Source organism: Eurytemora carolleeae, unplaced genomic scaffold, assembly GCF_000591075.1.
Source record: "Eurytemora carolleeae unplaced genomic scaffold, Eaff_2.0 scaffold1505, whole genome shotgun sequence".
Classification (NCBI taxonomy): Eukaryota; Metazoa; Arthropoda; class Copepoda; order Calanoida; family Temoridae; genus Eurytemora; species Eurytemora carolleeae.
Genome location: NW_019397813.1, coordinates 13,123 through 31,605, shown reverse-complemented (window position 1 = coordinate 31,605; position 18,483 = coordinate 13,123). Strand labels below are relative to the sequence as shown.

Here is an 18,483-nt window from a genome sequence, read left to right as displayed (position 1 = left end):
ATTCCATTTTAATTCGGATCCGGATCCTGGATAAGCCTTAAAAAAGGATTAGGATCCAGGGCTGGAACATTTCTTTACGATTTACTGATGAAAAAGCAAATATATTTGTTTAAAAGCTTTTGGTTCAAATTTTGCGCCGTGGATCCAGATCTGTGGATTCGCATATTTTTACAGATCCAGTAAGCCAGGGGAGGGGGGCTTGCCAGCTGATGTACAAATATTGGTTAAGACTAGACCAAATAGACACATTAATCACATTAACCGGACACTAGACAGAATAAAATAAACTTTACACGTTTGATACCGAAATAAAAATGTAGTTAAAGATAAGATAAATTATACTAAAATACCTGCGGAATATCTCGTTGTGTGCTGTTCTTCCAGTGTATATGAAAGAACAAGGCACGCTACTTCCTCCAGCAGGAACAGGGACATTCTTCTGAAACTTGCATTCAATCATTTTCAGATCCCCTGCTACAGAAACAAGAAACCAAATATACGAGTTACATCGAAAGTCTGAATAATAATCAAAAGGTGAGTTTTTTAAATAATCGAGTTCTGTACTGTGAACAGAGAAAGATTACTGTTTACTTTCAATGACATTGTTATGATATTTTAACCTGAATCAGAACTTTTACACAACAATTATCATTTGCAACTAGAGAAAGGAATAACAAAAATCTACATAAAATAAACGGTCAATGAGTTAAATGCCAGGTTTCATAATACTGATAATTCTCCAGGACATTTTAACAATGTACGCGAACATGATATTATCTTCCCTTGTTCCATCTTCTTCTTTTATTACGTTTTTACTTGTCCCCGCCATCTTTCTTCCCATCTTCGTCATCTCCGTCATCTTTCTTCTCATCATTGTCATCTCTGTCATCTTTCTTCGTCATCATCGTAATCTTCATCGTCTCAGCAATCATCATTGTCATCGTCATCATCAGAGTTCAAAGCATTTCTGAACAAGAAAATATCAAAATTTGTAAGAAATTTACTAAAATAACATAAACACATATTATAGACTTTTTGCCTGTTTGTTTGTTGGTTTGTATGGGGTAAAGTGGGGGGGGGGAAGGAGGAAATCAAAATTATAATGAACATGGAAGAGAGAAAAAAACCGAAGTGAAAAAGTGCAAGTGTGAACGGTTAAAGGAACAAGAAAGAGAAATTAATCTACCAGACAACTAGGAAAAGATATATGTTTAGCAAATAAAATCAAAGACTGGAAAAGGGTTCAATTATTTCTTCTTTCCTTAAAGTTTCTCAAAAAAAAAGGGGAAAGGGATTCAATTTAGATAGAATTTTCTTTCCTGGAACCAAATTTAATGAATTTAAGCTACCTTGATGAACTACCTGCTGTCAGTTCATATTTGAACCACCGAAGTTAATTGAGGAAGAATTTGAATCGGTTGGCAGTTTAAATTCATTAAATTAGATTCCTGGAAAATTAAAAATTAAGATGATGTTCCCCAAAACTTTACGATAAAAACTCCAACAGTTTTCTCTCCTTTAGGCCCTGTAGCGTACTACCGAACAAGGAAGAAACAGAGAGGTTAACAAAGTAAAATAATACATTACACACCGACACCCCTGATGAACCCCAGGAACGGTCTACGGCCAGTCCAAAGAAATGCTCTCGAAATAACGATTTTTTTCATCTACCAAAATCAAAACTGTAACAATTCTTGAAGGGAATGTGGGTTTACGATTTGTAGTGGTTTACAATTGATGAGACTTAGTTCAGTTATTAACATTTTTGGCTTTTGCATTTTTAAAACAGATTTCCAAGGATTTTTAATAAAAATAAAAATCTGTGAAATCTGAAGACAATTCTATTACAAAATGAAAAATGTAAGAGCGAAAAATGGTTTCAGGTCAAGATGCATTATTAACATAAATAATTAAATAGTTTTAATTGTTAAAACGTAACTTACTGAATTTTGCTGATGAAATCTTCCTTGGCCGGATCAAATCTTAAAAATATTTGATATTTTAATTTGGCTAAAATTCAATCAATTAAGTAAATCAAAGATAATCTAAATAGTTTGTACCTAGAGGGAGTTAGAGACGGGAAGGATGATTGGCTCTCCGGCAACTCTTCGCTCAGAGGAAGTGAAATCGACTTGTTCGACACTTGCACCTGAATACCGTTCGCGGCATTGGAGCTTCCATCACGTTGACCGGGTTCATCCATCTTGATGTACATGGAAATCAAATCATGGTCGAAAGCTAGATGGTTGATGAACACAGAAAGCATGCCTAGGTCTCCCAGTACCTTAATATCAAAAGGACTGTCAAAGTAATTTCTATTGATTCAATGGAAAATAAGTATTCACAACGGTACCCTCAAAATCTTAATCTTAGAAAAAATATGAAGATGTCATTGTTTTTCTTTCTCAAACTTTCTATTTTGGTTCCTTTCAAAGAGTCCCTGAATTTATTTGCAGCGGAGACAAATACGGAAAATGTCTGAAATAAAAAATTTTCTTGGACAGAAAAACGATTATATCTTACTTTCCACTCAGGTATATTCCTAGAGAACAATTTTTGGACCCCCCCCCCCTCCTATCAATTTTGTACATGGGTCTGACAGGAAGTGTCTTAACTTAACCTAACCTGTGGCCGCAGCGCTCGGCCCCCTAGCCTGTCCTATTTTGCTTAATTTTCTTGTGTGAACCAAAAGTTGAATAAAAATAAATTCCTTCTTTTTTCAACTTATTCTTTTTTTCCTTCACTATACCCCTTTTCCATTGGAAGGAAAAACTGTCATATTTTTTCCAAAACAGGGTTCTGCTGTGGTCTGTGTGAGCCAAAACCAGGAGATAAAAAATAAATTCCCTATTTTCACCTTCTTTTTTTTTTTTACTTTTTTCCTCTCTCCCACCTCTTTTTCACTTTTACCTTCCATTTTCCCTTTCCCCTACTTTTTTCTTGTTTTCTTCATTTATACCCTCCAACCTCTTAAAAAACTTTTATCCACCCCAGGGGGTTCTGGGGGAAAAATTTAAATATGCGGCCCTAGAAAACAGTGCTTAGGATCCATTTAATTTTCATACGAATCTGGTTCCTGGATTACTCCTGACAAGTTATGGTTCAGGATCCAGGCAATGAACAATTCATAATTATTTAGGCCATCTGATCTGGATCCGTGGATATTTTAGTAGATCCGGATCCCAAAAGCCAAAATGTTGCTGATCCAACGTAGCCGAAACCTTAGCTCTGCTTTGAAAGATATATAATTTCTCTTTTGAAAAATATAGTTTTAGTTCTTTTTTTTTTAAAGGATGATTTCAGTTCTCTACCATTTCTTTCAAATTGTGCACACATAATTCTAGTCTAGGACTAGGGAGAGGGTGCAGGGACGCCATGAGCCTCGTCTGGAGCCCTTAGAATCCTAGATGAGTATCTAAAATAACCTGGCGCTACCCCTATTGTTCAGAATAGATATTACAGAAGTAATGTAATGTAGAGGATGGTCTTCAAATTCAAGAAACCAAACCAAATCATTTTCTGCAATATTCAAATTTGTACTTCCAGAATTCAATATATATACAGAACGTTTTCTGCTTCTATCAAATATAGAGTTGTTACATTTTGGTAACCACGGCGTGATAAATTATCAAGGAAAATATAACACTTGCCTACATACCCAAAAGTGGTTCCGACCGCGTCCCTGCAATTTCAATACCCATACATCAGTATAATTACAGACAAGTATTTTTTTTTGGGATGAGAGTTTCAGCAGAAGGTTGTGTTTCCTTGTTCAAACACACTGATCTACCCATTTCCTCAACCCTCTGACAAAAAAGGTTTACAATGCTTTCTAGGAATTATCAACTTCTAAAGAGGTTTCATCCAAGGTGCAGCAGTTCTTCTTTTCCCCCTAACTGAAGCTTTGATGGGAAAAGTTTTGTCCTTAACTTGGTCCCAATCCATGCTGGACTTTTTCTAAGCCACCAAAGCAGTCCTTGCCAAGTTTCCACCCTGGTTCACACTGATCCAACCACCAGAATCTCCATCTCTGTTGATTCATCAGGTTCCCACGTGGGAGCAGTTCTCCAGCAAGAAATAGCAGGTTCCTGGGCTTCTCTGTACTTCTTTTCCAGGAAACTTTCCTCTGTCGAATCAAGAATTTCCGCCTTTTATAGAGAGCTGCTAGCTGCTTATTCTGCTATCCCCCATTTCTGGTTCTTGCTAGACCACAAACCCTTAATTCATGCCTTCTTTATTGCCCTGGTCCACCATGCAGACTTCCAGGTTTAGAAAACATGGTTGCAGATGCTCTCTCTAGACGGTACTCAGAAATAGTTGTATCTCATTCATCACCCACTTTCCAAGCTCTGCCTCCTGATATAGTTTCTACAGTAGTTGCTGTTCCTTCGCCAACAGTTCCTGGAATTTCCTATCAAGAGATGTCATCCCTTCAACAGTCCTGCCCAAAGGTTCAAGCTCTCTGCCCTGACGTAGTTTCTGTTCCTTTCTTCAGGTCTGAGCTGTGGTGTGACTCGTCAACTGGAGTTCTCCGACCATTTGTTCCTGAGATCATGAGAAGATTGGGTTTTAAAACTATTCACTCAGTATCCCAGCCTGGAAAGAGAGCTTCTAGAAGATTAATCTCACGCTGTTTAGTGTAGGAGCTTCTCTCCAAAGAATTCAAACTTTGGGGCTCAGAGCGGCTTAGAATGTCAGTGGAGTAAAATCCAGTGGCTACATTATAACATTTTTAGAAAAAATATCTAGTGTTTTACTAGTTTTTTGATATTCAAGTAAACACAGCATAGCTATTTAAAGATAAATGTTTTCTTTAAAAAATGTTATTTTTAGTTCCATAATATCGATTCTAAAGTTTAGGGGTAGCGCCAGGTCAATTCAAATACTAATCTGGAAACCATTTTGCAGGGCGCATGGCGGCTCTGCACCCCTCCAAGAACTTATCAATTTTAAATCATAAAAATTCTAAATTTACCTTTGAGCAGATAGGACATTTGTTCCGGTCTTGTTTATACTCTGAAAAAAAAACAGGATCAATTTTAAGATGAAAATTTCAAGAAAATATCTGTTTATTTGTTTTCAATAAACTGTTCTGTGTTCAAGAACAGTTTTTATCTAAGTAATATTTTGTATACCTTCAGTTTTGTCTAATATAGTTTCATATTATCCAAGTGCAATTTGTCTATGAAAACGTTTTGTCCAAGAAACTGTTGGTATAAATAAAGTGAATTTTTTACTTCTGTGGTCTAAATTTACATTTTTTCTAAAATAACATTTTGGTCTCAATTTACATTACATGGGAAGTATAAGTTTTGGTATAAATAACATTTCTTCTAAGTAAACTTTGGTCATAAATAACTTTTGTACTACACTTTCGATTTGAATATTTTTCCTTTCTTAATTGTCATTTGTTTCTATGTCTTAATGTCTTTAAGTTTTTATGTTTTTATGTTTTTTTGTTTTTATGTTTTTATGATTTTATGATTTTATGTTCTTATGTTTTTTTTTGTTTTTATGTTTTATGTTTAATGTTTTTATGTTTAACTTTTGGTTTACAGAGAATGTTTCAAAATGTTTAGAATTTAAAATCCTAAAATTTTAAATATCTGCAGCATCTAGTTTAATTGAAGAGTTAAACAGATTTATTTAATTGTTTTTTACTAAAAAATTTCGAGAAAAAAAGAGAAGAAAAAAACTTGTGTTTCGAAAATGTCAATTTCTTTTTCACCCCCGCAAAAAGTCGTGAATTAGCAAATAAAAAGCAACATTTATTAAAGAAAAAATTGAAAAAAAATTTAAACTGATCCCATAATGTAACGATTTAACAGAGATCATAATAGAAGTCGATTTTTCATTTTTAACAAACATGAAGGTGTGGATATCAAAATATGCGTCTTAAACCGCTGAATAATGTTCATTTTTCTGTCTTTAATATTTTGAGATTTTTTTTATTTAAGCCTAAAATCAAAGGAATTTAACGTTTCTAAACCCAAAACGATTTTTTTTTTGGGGGGGGGGTGGGCTTGAGCTTACATTTATTTATTTAGTTAAAGAAAATTGCTGGGGTTGTTCCTGGCTCCAGGCAATCCCACCCATCAGTACTCACTAACAATATGCATATCAATCACGCCAGGGGTAGACTTTTTAGTCCGCTTAAGGCATGTACTATTACTGAACCCTGGATGCAAGCGTACCCGGGTGCAGGGTTACCAGAACCCGTAGTATTCTATAGCCCTAGGCCAACAGACCCCCCTAAACTCTTGGTTTAGTAAGTTCTTTAGTGATTTGATTTACAAAAACAAACATCTGAATTAGTTTGAAAATTACAAAGAAAAAATTATCAAATCCTTTTTTTAAATGTATCAAAGAAAAGTTTAGAACTTTTGCAAGGTGGATAAGCATTTTTATCACTCTTAATTCAGGTCCGTCCTAGTATACGATTTTTGGACACCCCCCCCCCTCCTAACAATTTCCAAAAATCGTACTCTAGGAAATTACCCTAAATTCTACCTTGTCTATAATCTTTTTCTATACTATTCCAGCAATGGTTTTTGAGAACATGGGTTTCGAGGATTTCTCGGGTTTCACAGCTTTGCAGACACTTGGGGATAGGACAGAGTTTAGGGTAGACCTTAAACAGTAGATATCAAACATACTTTTAGATATCAAACATACTTGGTAGATATCAAACATACTTGTTAGATATTAAACATACTTGATAGATACCAAACATACTTGGAAGATATCAACAAACTTGGTAGATATCAAACATACTTGGTAGATATCAAACATACTTGATAGATATCAAGCATAATTGATAGATACCAGACATACTTGGTAGATATCAAACATACTTGGTAGATAGTGAACATACTTGGTAGATAGTAAACATACTTAATAGATACCAAACATACTTGGTAGATATCAAACATACTTGGTAGATACCAAACATACTTGGAAGATATCAACAAACTTGGTAGATATGAAACATACTTGGTAGATATCAAACATACTTAATAGATACAAAACATACTTGGTAGATAGTAAACATACTTAATAGATACCAAACATACTTGGTAGATATCAAACATACTTGGTAGATATCAAACACACTTGATAGATATCAAGCATACTTGATAGATACCAAACATACTTGGAAGATATCAACATACTTGATAGATATGAAACATACTTGGTAAATAGTAAATATACTTGGTAGATAGTAAACATACTTAATAGATACCAAACATACTTGGTAGATATCAGACATACTTGGTAGATATCAAATAATCAAACACAATTGATAGATATCAAGCATACTTGATAGATACCAGACATACTTGGTAGATATCAAACATACTTGGTATATATCAAACAATCTTGAAAGATATCAACAAACTTGGTAGATATCAAACATACTTGGTAGATATCAAGCATAATTGATAGATACCAGACATACTTGGTAGATATCAACAAACTTGGTAGATATCAAACATACTTGGAAGATATCAAACACACTTGATAGATATCAAGCATACTTGATAGATACCAAACATTCTTGGAAGATATCAACAAACTTGGTAGATATCAAACATACTTGGTAGATATCAAACATACTTGGTAGATATCAAACATACTTGGTAGATATCAAACATACTTGGTAGATATCAAACATACTTGGTAGATATCAAACATACTTGGTAGATATCAAACATACTTGGTAGATATCAAACATACTTGGTAGATATCAAACATACTTGGTAGATATCAAACATACTTGGTAGATATCAAACATACTTGGTAGATATCAAACATACTTGGTAGATATCAAACATACTTGGTAGATATCAAACATACTTGGTAGATATCAAACATACTTGGTAGATATCAAACATACTTGGTAGATATCAAACATACTTGGTAGATATCAAACATACTTGGTAGATATCAAACATACTTGGTAGATATCAAACATACTTGGTAGATATCAAACATACTTGGTAGATATCAAACATACTTGGTAGATATCAAACATACTTGGTAGATATCAAACATACTTGGTAGATATCAAACATACTTGGTAGATATCAAACATACTTGGTAGATATCAAACACACTTGATAGATATCAAGCATACTTGATAGATACCAAACATACTTGGAAGATATCAACATACTTGATAGATATGAAACATACTTGGTAAATAGTAAATATACTTGGTAGATAGTAAACATACTTAATAGATACCAAACATACTTAATAGATACCAAACATACTTGATAGATATCAAACATACTTGGTAGATAGTAAACATACTTGGTAGATAGTAAACATACTTAATAGATATCAAACATACTTGGTAGATAGTAAACATACTTAATAGATACCAAACATAATTAATAGATACCAAACATACTTGGTAGATATCAAACATACTTGGTAGATATCAAACACACTTGATAGATATCAAGCATACTTGATAGATACCAAACATTCTTGGAAGATATCAACAAACTTGGTAGATATCAAACATACTTGGTAGATATCAAGCATAATTGATAGATACCAGACATACTTGGTAGATATCAAACATACTTGATAGATATCAAGCATAATTGATAGATACCAGACATACTTGGTAGATATCAAACATACTTGGTAGATAGTAAACATACTTGGTAGATAGTAAACATACTTAATAGATACCAAACATACTTGGTAGATAATAAACATACTTGGTAGATATTAAACATACTTGGTAGATATCCAAGAAACTTAGTAGATATCTAAATAAATTAATAATCTGCGCTTACACCAAATTATACATAAAAATGCATTACCTTATCCGGCTTAACCAGCTTATTTGCCTTAGTAAGCTTAACTTCAACTTTCTTAATTTTACAGTTCTGAACATATTTTATCGGTGCATTGACCCACAATCCTAAATACAAATTCTTGGTATTAACAATGTTTATTGTTATTTATTCTAATTGTAGCATTATGCCCGCTTGCAGCCTGCAACGCCATAGGAATTCTAACATAGTCTGAAGTATTCAAAATTTTAGATATGTGTATGTTAGGAATTGCTTACTTTAGCGCCATAGGCAGCAAGTGGTCTAACTCACTCTAGAAGCTGATGTTGGGACAGTCTCATCAAAAACTTGTGTTTTTTAAGTCCGTCCTAACAAAAGTTTCTAGAGTTTGTCTTTCAGAAGCTTATTTTTCAGTGGTTTAAGTCATTTTCTGGAGTTCGTAGATTCAGAAGCTTCTTATTTATTGACTTTGTCCTTTCATAAACATGTCTCTTCAGAAATTTGTCTCTTCAGGAGTTTGTTCTAACATATCTTTGTCTTTTCATGAATTTTTCTTAAACAGGAGTTTGTCCTTTTAGGAGTTTATCCTTTCATGAGTTTGTCTTTTAACAGGAGTTTGTCCATTCATGAGTTTGTCCTTTCAAGAGTTTATGTGTTATTGAGTTAGTTCTTCATAAGATAGGTTTTTTTTCTGGAGTTTGTCTCATCAAGTTTTTCTTAAAAGTTAAAGGAGCTGATTTACTTCACCTCGTTTCTCCATATACGGTAGCAGGAAAACTGAAGAATGATTCAAAGCCATGTGCGCAAGATTAGCACCAATTTCAGGGAATTTCATTTTGCAGAAATTACAGTCTAAAGTAAATTTATGATTAAGTAAAAATATAAATGATAAAAGGAAAGAAAATTTGTAATGGAAGGGTGACAAAGTACAATCAAGATGTGATGGATATCTTATTTGTAATACCTAGACTTTTAAACTTTGTCGGAAAGTCGGGTTTTAGATGTTTCATGTAATGCTTCTTGAGGGATACCACACTCTCAAACCTCTGCAAAACAATAAGTTTTCAGGTTTTTCCACCAATAAAAATCAAAAATCAAATGTCTATATTTTTAGATTATATACTAAGGGATGTAGTTAAGATACAGATAACTATTGTGAGTCCGAATTTAATATATTTAAGCCGCGTCTCAAATCCGCCAATAACCGGTTTTAATTAAGCGTCGGCTTAAATAACATTGAATACAATTTTAAGAGGAACCAAACATATTTGAGCCGCGGCTCAAATTTAAGCTACGGCTCAAATTCTTTAATTTCGGGCTCTGACATACTAATGCTGGGGGGAAAAATTTTAGTGATGAATAAACAAGGATTAGATCAAAGGAGCATAAGCTGGCTACGATATGTGGAGATGCAAAAATCAAATCAAAACTATTTAATATGTCTGAATAATATCCCTGAATAATTGCTATCTTAGCAATGCTGAATTTAGTAATATTAGTTTGAAAGAAACTTCGCCCCCCCCCCCCGGGGGGGGGGGGGGGGGGGGGGGGGGGGGGGGGGGTTGAATGAGGGAATGAATGAAAAATTGGTCATCAATTGGCAGACGTTTTTTAACCATTTTAGATGTTTTCACCCAAAAATTCATTTAATTTCCCAATCCAGCGAAAAACGCAAGTTAAGTAAATTAAGGCCAAACATACATATTAAATGTGTAGAGAAAATCATTTTTATGTGATGGAAAGGGAAATTATTTTTTTTTTAAATATAAATTATACTAGCTTGGAAACCCACGCTGTCAAGGTTACTAAAAGTTAAGTTGCTCCCGCCGTTTATCCCGCATTTAACGATTTTACCGGGAAACTAAATTTTCGCTATTAAAGTCGACCCATTAGATTTAGAATCTCAAAACCATGGTAAGATCATTTCCGTGAATCTCCCGAGTTCCCCAATCAAAATTTGAGGCAAATCGGTCCGGGGCTTCCTGGGTTATGATCGGACAAACAGACAATCAAACAGAGATTAAAACATTTTATATATGGTGGATACCCCTGTCTCAACATTGTTATCAAGAAAGTTTCCAAAAGTTTTATCACCATCAAAAATCAAATCAAATCAGGCTTTCAGGCAGGTAAATTTTCTCAAAGAAAATTTAGACCACAAATTGGACTTTTATTAAGAACGAAAAAATGATCAAGGATCAAGACCCTCCCCTAGCCAGCCGTCCCTGTGTAAAAATTAAATCCAAATGATACAGATAATACATACCTTGAAGTCATAACAGATCTGACAGGTAAGAATCTCGAAGGGTGCATCTAAAGGCCGCAAAAATTGAACTTTAATTGAACTTAACTTCTCTCAGCAATGTTTAAAAAACATTCTTTGAAAAGTACATTTTTTAAAGTGATTTTTAAAATTTAAGTTTGTCTACTTAAAACAAGTCATTTGTCGGTTTCTCTTCCTTTCCATTTCACGAATTTTAAAAAATTTCTCTGTATGACAGCTGAATTTGTAGAGAATTATAAAAAAGGACTCTGCTAAACAGTTCAATTATCGCACCCTTTTTTTGTTCTTCATTTTTTAGTTTCATCTTACAGCGACTTGGCAGCTTCAGGTTATCCTACATATTAGAATGATCAGAGCTGAAAACTTTAGAATGGTGTATACCGAAATGAATGTGTGATCCTCTCTTTTTGCTAATCTCAAGACTAATTTAGTCTTAAGATTAATTTCTAGAGATTGGAGATGCGCTCATTAACTTTTGAAACCCGGTTTTTAATTTTCCCGCATTTGTGGTTTTGAATCAATTGGACTAATGATCGATTGAACGAACGCAAGTTTTGGATTAATGTTTATTCTATATATATATATATACGTTGCTTGTGTGTTTGCTTGTTTGTTTGTTTCCAATAAACATTATTACGGCTGAACCGATAGGGTCCACATTTTTTGTGGCACCTTGCGGGACCCCAGGGAAGGTTTATGAATGTTCAAAAGTTTTTATATTTTTGTAAAATTTTAAATTTTTTTGATGAAATCCGCGAATTTTTTTTACAATATACATAAAGAGAACATGTTCAAAATTGAAATAGAAGATGGGCGCGAAGCACCCTAAAAGCCAAGTAATTTATATTTGTTTAAATGCTCTAAAATCGGATATTAGTCCAATCGATAAACATCGTATCTGTATTTGTAAACAGAAGATCAAAAGGTTCAACATTAGATATTCAGATTAAGCGATCAGAATTAAGAGTATCCAATTCTGAAGTTTTCAGCTTAGTACCCTTGTCCATTATTTATAGTGGTTTTGGTTAAATAGACGAAATTAAAATCTATTTTGATCTAAATTCAACGGTTGGGTTCAGACACTTTATTAAAAATTTAATTTTCTATGGAAAAAATGTCTAGAAAATTACAATGACCATGAATATCAGAAGTTTCTTTCCTACCTTCTCAAGAACAGTTTCCAGAAGAAATTCATGTTCACCAACCAGATGCTGGTGGGTTAATCGGATTTCCTAGAAAATATTCAAAATTAACCAGATGCTGGTGGGTTAATCGGATTTCCTAGAAAATATTCAAAATTAACCAGATGCTGGTGGGTTAATCGGATTTCCTAGAAAATATTCAAAATTAACCAGATGCTGGTGGGTTAATCGGATTTCCGAGATAGTATTCGAAGTCAATCAAACTTTTCAACCTAACCTCCCCCCCCCCCCCTTCTCTTCCAACGCCCTGTCCTCTTCCGATTTCCTCTCCTTCCGATCCCCTTACACTTCCAATTCCTAATTCCACCCTTCTCTTCCAATTTTTACATTCCCCGCTTCCATTCTTCCACTTCCTCGCTATCCCGTTTCCCTCTTTCCACGTTCCTCCCTATCCCCTCCCCCGACATATTACACGGTAAAAATACAGGGTGGCCAAAACTTTTTTGAACAAATCCGTACATTTTCAGAAGAAAACCGTACAATCCGAACAATTTTCGGAAAAAAATCCGTACAATCCGTACAATTTTTTTTAAAAATCCGTACAATCCGTACATTTTTTTAAACCAATCCGTACATTTTTTTAAAAATCCGTACATTTTTTTTAAAAATATGTACAATCAGTACAATTTTCGAAAAAAATCCAATTTTTGAAAAAAAACACATTAAAATTCAATTTTTCATTCATTGTCTTTTGTGTTCAGTTCATGTAAGAGGGTTTAAACTTCTTCAGCAAGAATCAATCTGTAAAAAATTGGCTTCATACANGTACAAGATACTGGGTACAGGATACAGGATACTGGATTCTGGGTACATGATAAGGGGTACAGAATACTGGGTACAGGATACTGGGTACATGATACTAGGTACATGATACTGGGTACATGATACTGGGTACAGGATACAAGATATTGAATGAATACTGGATACAGGATACAGGATATTGAACTTAATACATGATACAGGATTCTGGATACTGGATACAGGATACTGGAACTGGATCCTGGATACTGGATACTGGATACTGGGTACATGATACTGGGTACATAATTCTGGGTACATGATACTGGGTACATGATACTGGGTACATGATACTGGGTACATGATACTGGGTACATGATACATGTATTTTCCAGGATAAAAATCCGTACAATCCGTACAATTTGAAAACAAATCCGTACAATCCGTAAAATTTTAGGGTTAAAAAAAACAATCCGTACAATCCGTACATTTTGGCCACCCTGAAAATAATATAAAATTCTACCTTAAATGTTAAGCCACACACGACACATGTAAGAGCAGAGTAGAATTCGTGGAAATGATCCTTAAACAATAAATGTTTATAAAAAAAATTGATAATTCTTGTTAGGCATGAATTACATAGAACAAGCATCTTTAGAGATAAAAATTAAAACCCTTTTTTTTTAATTGAAGTGTGTTTTTCCTTTAGATCATATTTTATAAAGGGGGGTGGCACAAAACGTATTACTCTCCAGAAAATGTAAACAGTGTTTATTAATCACAACTTAGAATTGTAGTCGAACGCTGATTTTTTGCATGTGAACTATAAATTACGTAAAGTAACTGCAAAATTCAGCTTATAAAAATCTGAGCAAAAGTGCGCGCGCGCGCGATTTTTGGTAGAAAATGTTACTTTTTCCGCATTTTGCAATCTCAACACCATTAAATGAACTTGAATTTGCTTCAAGATGCTTTCAAACATGTAATCCCTGAACAGTTTTGCTCAAAGAAGCCTCAAATCTCCTAGCGCGCGCAATTTAGAAAATTTTGAGATTCTTAACTTTTTCAATTTTAACATTTTTCAAGACAACAGAAGAATGCAATACATCAAACTACATGTAAATTGGGACGAGGAATTCATTTCTGTGGTCAAAACAGACATTGGAGCGTTCTGATTAGCGCGCTAGTAGCCAGATGTTACATTATGGGTCATCTTGCCACAAATTTTAAGTGTCATATGTCGATAATTAGGTAATTAAGCCCAGGGTTTCTATTTCTTGGGTCAAAAATGTAGTCTGAGCACTCTGATCGGCGCGCTTGTAGCCAGCTATAACGTTTTGGGTCATCTAACCACATATTTTTCGAGTTCTATGTCAATTTACTGGTAATTGGGCACCAGAAATTCATTTCAGATGTCACATTAAATATTTGAGCATTCTGACCGTGTTGCTGGTAGCCAGCTGTTACCTTATGGGTCAACTTAGCACAGGTTTGCATGTTTTATGTTGAATTATAGGTAATTTAGCACAAGGAACTCATTTCACTTTAGTCGGCACAATTATTTTCACCTTATCACGGAAATGACCAGTTTTCCATCGGTTTTTAAAACTTCAAAGCACCATTTATATGACCGGAACTTTTCTCGAAAAAATGCTTAAGCGACCGAGCCTTTTATGACATGAATAAGAGGTTTATGGTGTAAACTCAATATTGGTGACACCCCCCCCCCCTACACAAGAAGAGTCACTTTCCCAAACACAAACCTGATAATGAGACTTCATGTAATGAAGTTTAAGCATTGGTCTTTCATACTTGAGGGGACAGAGACCACAAGGATGGACAAGACGGCCAACTAGTTCCTCCTCCTCCTGGTAGGGTACACCTAGAATATTAAATCAAATCAGAAAAAAAACCTTTCAGCATTTAAACCTAATTTCGGTTCAAATATAGTTATACTTAATAACCTTGAATGGCTATCCTAATATTGTGTGAGCTTTTGGCGTCATTACACACTAACATTTTAAAGCCTTATTTTGTTTTTAAAATCCATATAATCAAAAAACACAAAAAAATTAGGTCTTAAAAATGCACACATTTTATTAAGATTCCCAAAAATGTGGTGACACTCAAGTTGATTTTAAAACTTAAAGGTAATTCAGGCAAGGATGATAACATGGATATTATAGTTTACCTAAACTTTTCTTAAAGGTAGTGACTGGCAAATTATGGTAGTTGAACTGAGGAAGTAGTATTGTGGATACATTTTTTAGGACTTTGTTCAGTAAAAGTGCAAATTCAAATCCTCATAGATTGTTCATTTTTGAGGGCTTATTTTAAGAATCGGGGTTTAAAAAATTTTTCAATAACGACGACGAAAAATGTAGTAAAATTCTACAGCAAACTAATCAGTTGCTTAGGAACAGGTTCAGAAAATAAAAATTAGCTATTATTATCGAAAATAAGTAATCTTATTCAGTTATTGGTTTCTGTAATGTTTCATTGTTCACGTGTTTCATTGTTCACGAATATTTTCTTGAATTTTTATGTAAAAGACGACAATTGAAGAATTTGAAGAAATATGCGAACAAATTCATTAAGAATAAGAAATTCAACATAATGATGGAAAAGAAATGGAAAAGAAGGTGTATACTGTGTACTGTATATTCTTAAGAAACATCTTACTCCCTGTACTGAAAATCGGTTTTTCCCCAAAAGTTATTCATGTGATTTTAAGCTTCAGTTTTAGGTGGGATGTCTGATTCATTACAGTAACTTTAAAAGCTTTGCGTGATCAAGATGGCAGGAGATAATTATCATTTAAAATTCGGTGATGGTGATGGAACCAAACCTCTAAAGAGTAAAAATGTAGATATTAGTTCCACATTTTATTGAAAATATATTTTACAATATTGACCAGATATAGATTTAAAGCTTATCATTGTAAATTGGACATGCTCTTTAAAAAGAAGGTCACTTGAAATTACAAAGATAGTCCTATAAGGACGAAAACAATAAATGTTTTTTCACCTTCAGTTCCATCATCAAAGTCGTCAACAGGAATATATTCTCGGTCTTCTTCAGACATTATCAGATATCTTCCCGCATATTTCAGAACCTTAAGCAAATTTAGACTTTCAGAACTGTCGGCTTGTATAAATTTGAAAATGGGAAAGGCAAATCCACCAAATGGTTTCACATTTACAGTTTACACACTCAATTCCTGACATTGCCTGCAGCAAAAAAAGGGCTTTTATGAAAATGAGTGAAGGATATTTCCTTTCTATAGTGTTTGGCTGATGGCTGGAAAGGAACATATGTGTTTTGTACACAATGTGATTATTTTTGTAAATTGTAATCTCTGTCTGGGTGTTTGTTTGTTTGTTTGTCTGATCTTAACTCAGAAACCCTTCAACCAATTTGCCTCAAATTTTGATTGGGAAACTCTGGAGAGCCACGGAGTGGATTGACTTTTATCGGAAAAATAGCTAAAATCGTAATTTACGAGAAAGTGCGGGTAAACGGCGGGAGTAACTATGAGTAACCTGGGCAACGCTCGGTTCCCAAGCTAGTTATAAAAAACACACAATTTAGGGAATCTAATCTGTGATCTCTTTTCCCGGGGGGGGGGGGGGTCTTTCCTCAATCTACTATACCTCATCATGAAAGGATCCAACATGAGAGAGTACTGATGCTGAGTTTTCAAATCCTTTTGAGCACTTGGGACACTTCTTTTCTATGGAAAACTCATGTCTCAGCTGATCTCCAAAGTGTACCCGAGAAAAATGAGCTTTTACTTCTGCCCCTGAGCTGATTGATCGTTTGCAGATTCCGCAGGATTTACTGAACACCTTGACAGTTCTCTCCTCGTTCAACACAAACTGTCCCTTCTCCACATCAATATATTTGTCTACATAGTTGTGAAAGTTTCCCATATGCTGGACCAGATGATCATCAGTTGGATACTCCTTAAATATTCTAATATAGATTATGTAGTTTTAGTTGGGTTTCTTGCATTGTAAGAGTTGAGTTCTTGAAAAATCAGTCCCCCCCCCATCCCCTTTAAGGAAATAATTTCCCCCGCCCCCCAGAAGTCAAATTTTTTTTTTAAGGTTTTTCTCTCTCTCTGAATTTTGGAAAATACTGATTTTCGGGGAAATGGATAAGCTTGCCCGAATTGTTGTAAGTATTGTTAGTGTTGACAATGTTGACAATGTTGACAGTGTTGACAGTGTTGACAGTGTTGACAGTGTTGACAGTGTTGTCAGTGTTGTCAGTGTTGTCAGTGTTGTCAGTGTTGTCAGTATTGTCAGTGTTGTCAGTGTTGTCAGTGTTGTCAGTGTTGTCAGTGTTGTTAGTGGTGTAAGTGTTGATTGTGGAGTTTATGTTGATTGTGCTGTAAGTGTTGTTCGAATTCTTTGTCTGATGTAATATTTACCAAAGTGCAAATTTTGCATCTTTTCCCAAGGTATGCCAAATCACTCTTTAACTTCTCCCAGAAGTGGTTTAGAGTGTAGTGTGTCTTCAGAGAGCAGAACTTCTCAAATCCTAATAACAGGTAAGTTTTAGTAATGTCAATGAAAAAAGAAAAAAAAATAAGTTGGAAAAAAACAAGAACAATCTGATCAGTTTCACCTTTTGTGCAGAGCTGGCAACGAAATCGTTTTGTTGTAGATTTGAGTGGGGAGGATGGATCTAAAAGATCAGGTTCTATCTTGTGAATAGAGACGGGACTCTTTCCCATCTTTGGTGGCACACTAGGTGATACTATAGAAAGATCTTGTAATGAAGAACTGGTTGAGCAGCTGGAAGAACCAGATTTCTTCCTCTTGGATTCCTGTTCAAAGGAAGGACTTCTGAGAGGTGCAAGAGGAGAGTCGTAGGATGAGGGTGAAGAGGCGGTCCCGGGTTTGGTAAATGCTGGACCAGGCAAGGAAGCCCTAGGCTTCCTAGAGGCAGGACCAGGTTTGCTAGCAACAGGACTAGGCTTGGTAGATGCTGGACCAGGCAGAGTAGTTGATGACCTGGACTTCATAGAAGCAGGACCAGGTTTAGGCTGGCCCTGGTTTGGTGGAGGCTGGCCCTGGTTTGGTGGAGGCTGGCCCTGGTTTGGTGGAGGCTGGCCCTGGTTTGGTGGAGGCTGGGCCTGGTTTAGTGGAGACTGGGCCTGGTTTTGTAGAGGCTGGACCTGGTTTGGTTGAGGCTGGGCCTGGTTTTATGGAGGCTGGACCTGGTTTGGTGGAGGCTGGACCTGGTTTGGTGGAGGCTGGACCTGGTTTGGTGGAGGCTGGGCCTGGTTTAGTGGAGACTGGGCCTGGTTTTGTAGAGGCTGGACCTGGTTTGGTTGAGGCTGGGCCTGGTTTTATGGAGGCTGGACCTGGTTTGGTGGAGGCTGGACCTGGTTTGGTGGAGGCTGGACCTGGTTTGGTGGAGGCTGGACATGGTTTGG

The 18,483-nt window shown here is 35.2% G+C and overlaps 1 protein-coding gene across 1 annotated transcript; it reads right to left on the bottom strand.

The window, feature by feature from the left end:
* Positions 1 to 437: 437 nt before the first annotated feature.
* Positions 438 to 18,249, bottom strand: LOC111715992 (zinc finger protein 341; the record flags this gene model as incomplete). The annotated part of the gene is made up of 17 exons (XM_023491402.1): positions 438 to 967; positions 1,944 to 1,982; positions 2,061 to 2,284; positions 4,976 to 5,016; positions 6,511 to 6,631; positions 8,841 to 8,941; positions 9,561 to 9,665; positions 9,778 to 9,859; positions 11,080 to 11,126; positions 11,371 to 11,431; positions 12,261 to 12,329; positions 13,561 to 13,620; positions 14,801 to 14,919; positions 16,065 to 16,152; positions 16,691 to 17,002; positions 17,473 to 17,582; positions 17,670 to 18,249. Coding segments are annotated over 17 exons (2,205 nt in total), but the record flags the coding sequence as incomplete, so codon positions are not given.
* Between the last annotated feature and the right edge of the window lie 234 nt (positions 18,250 to 18,483).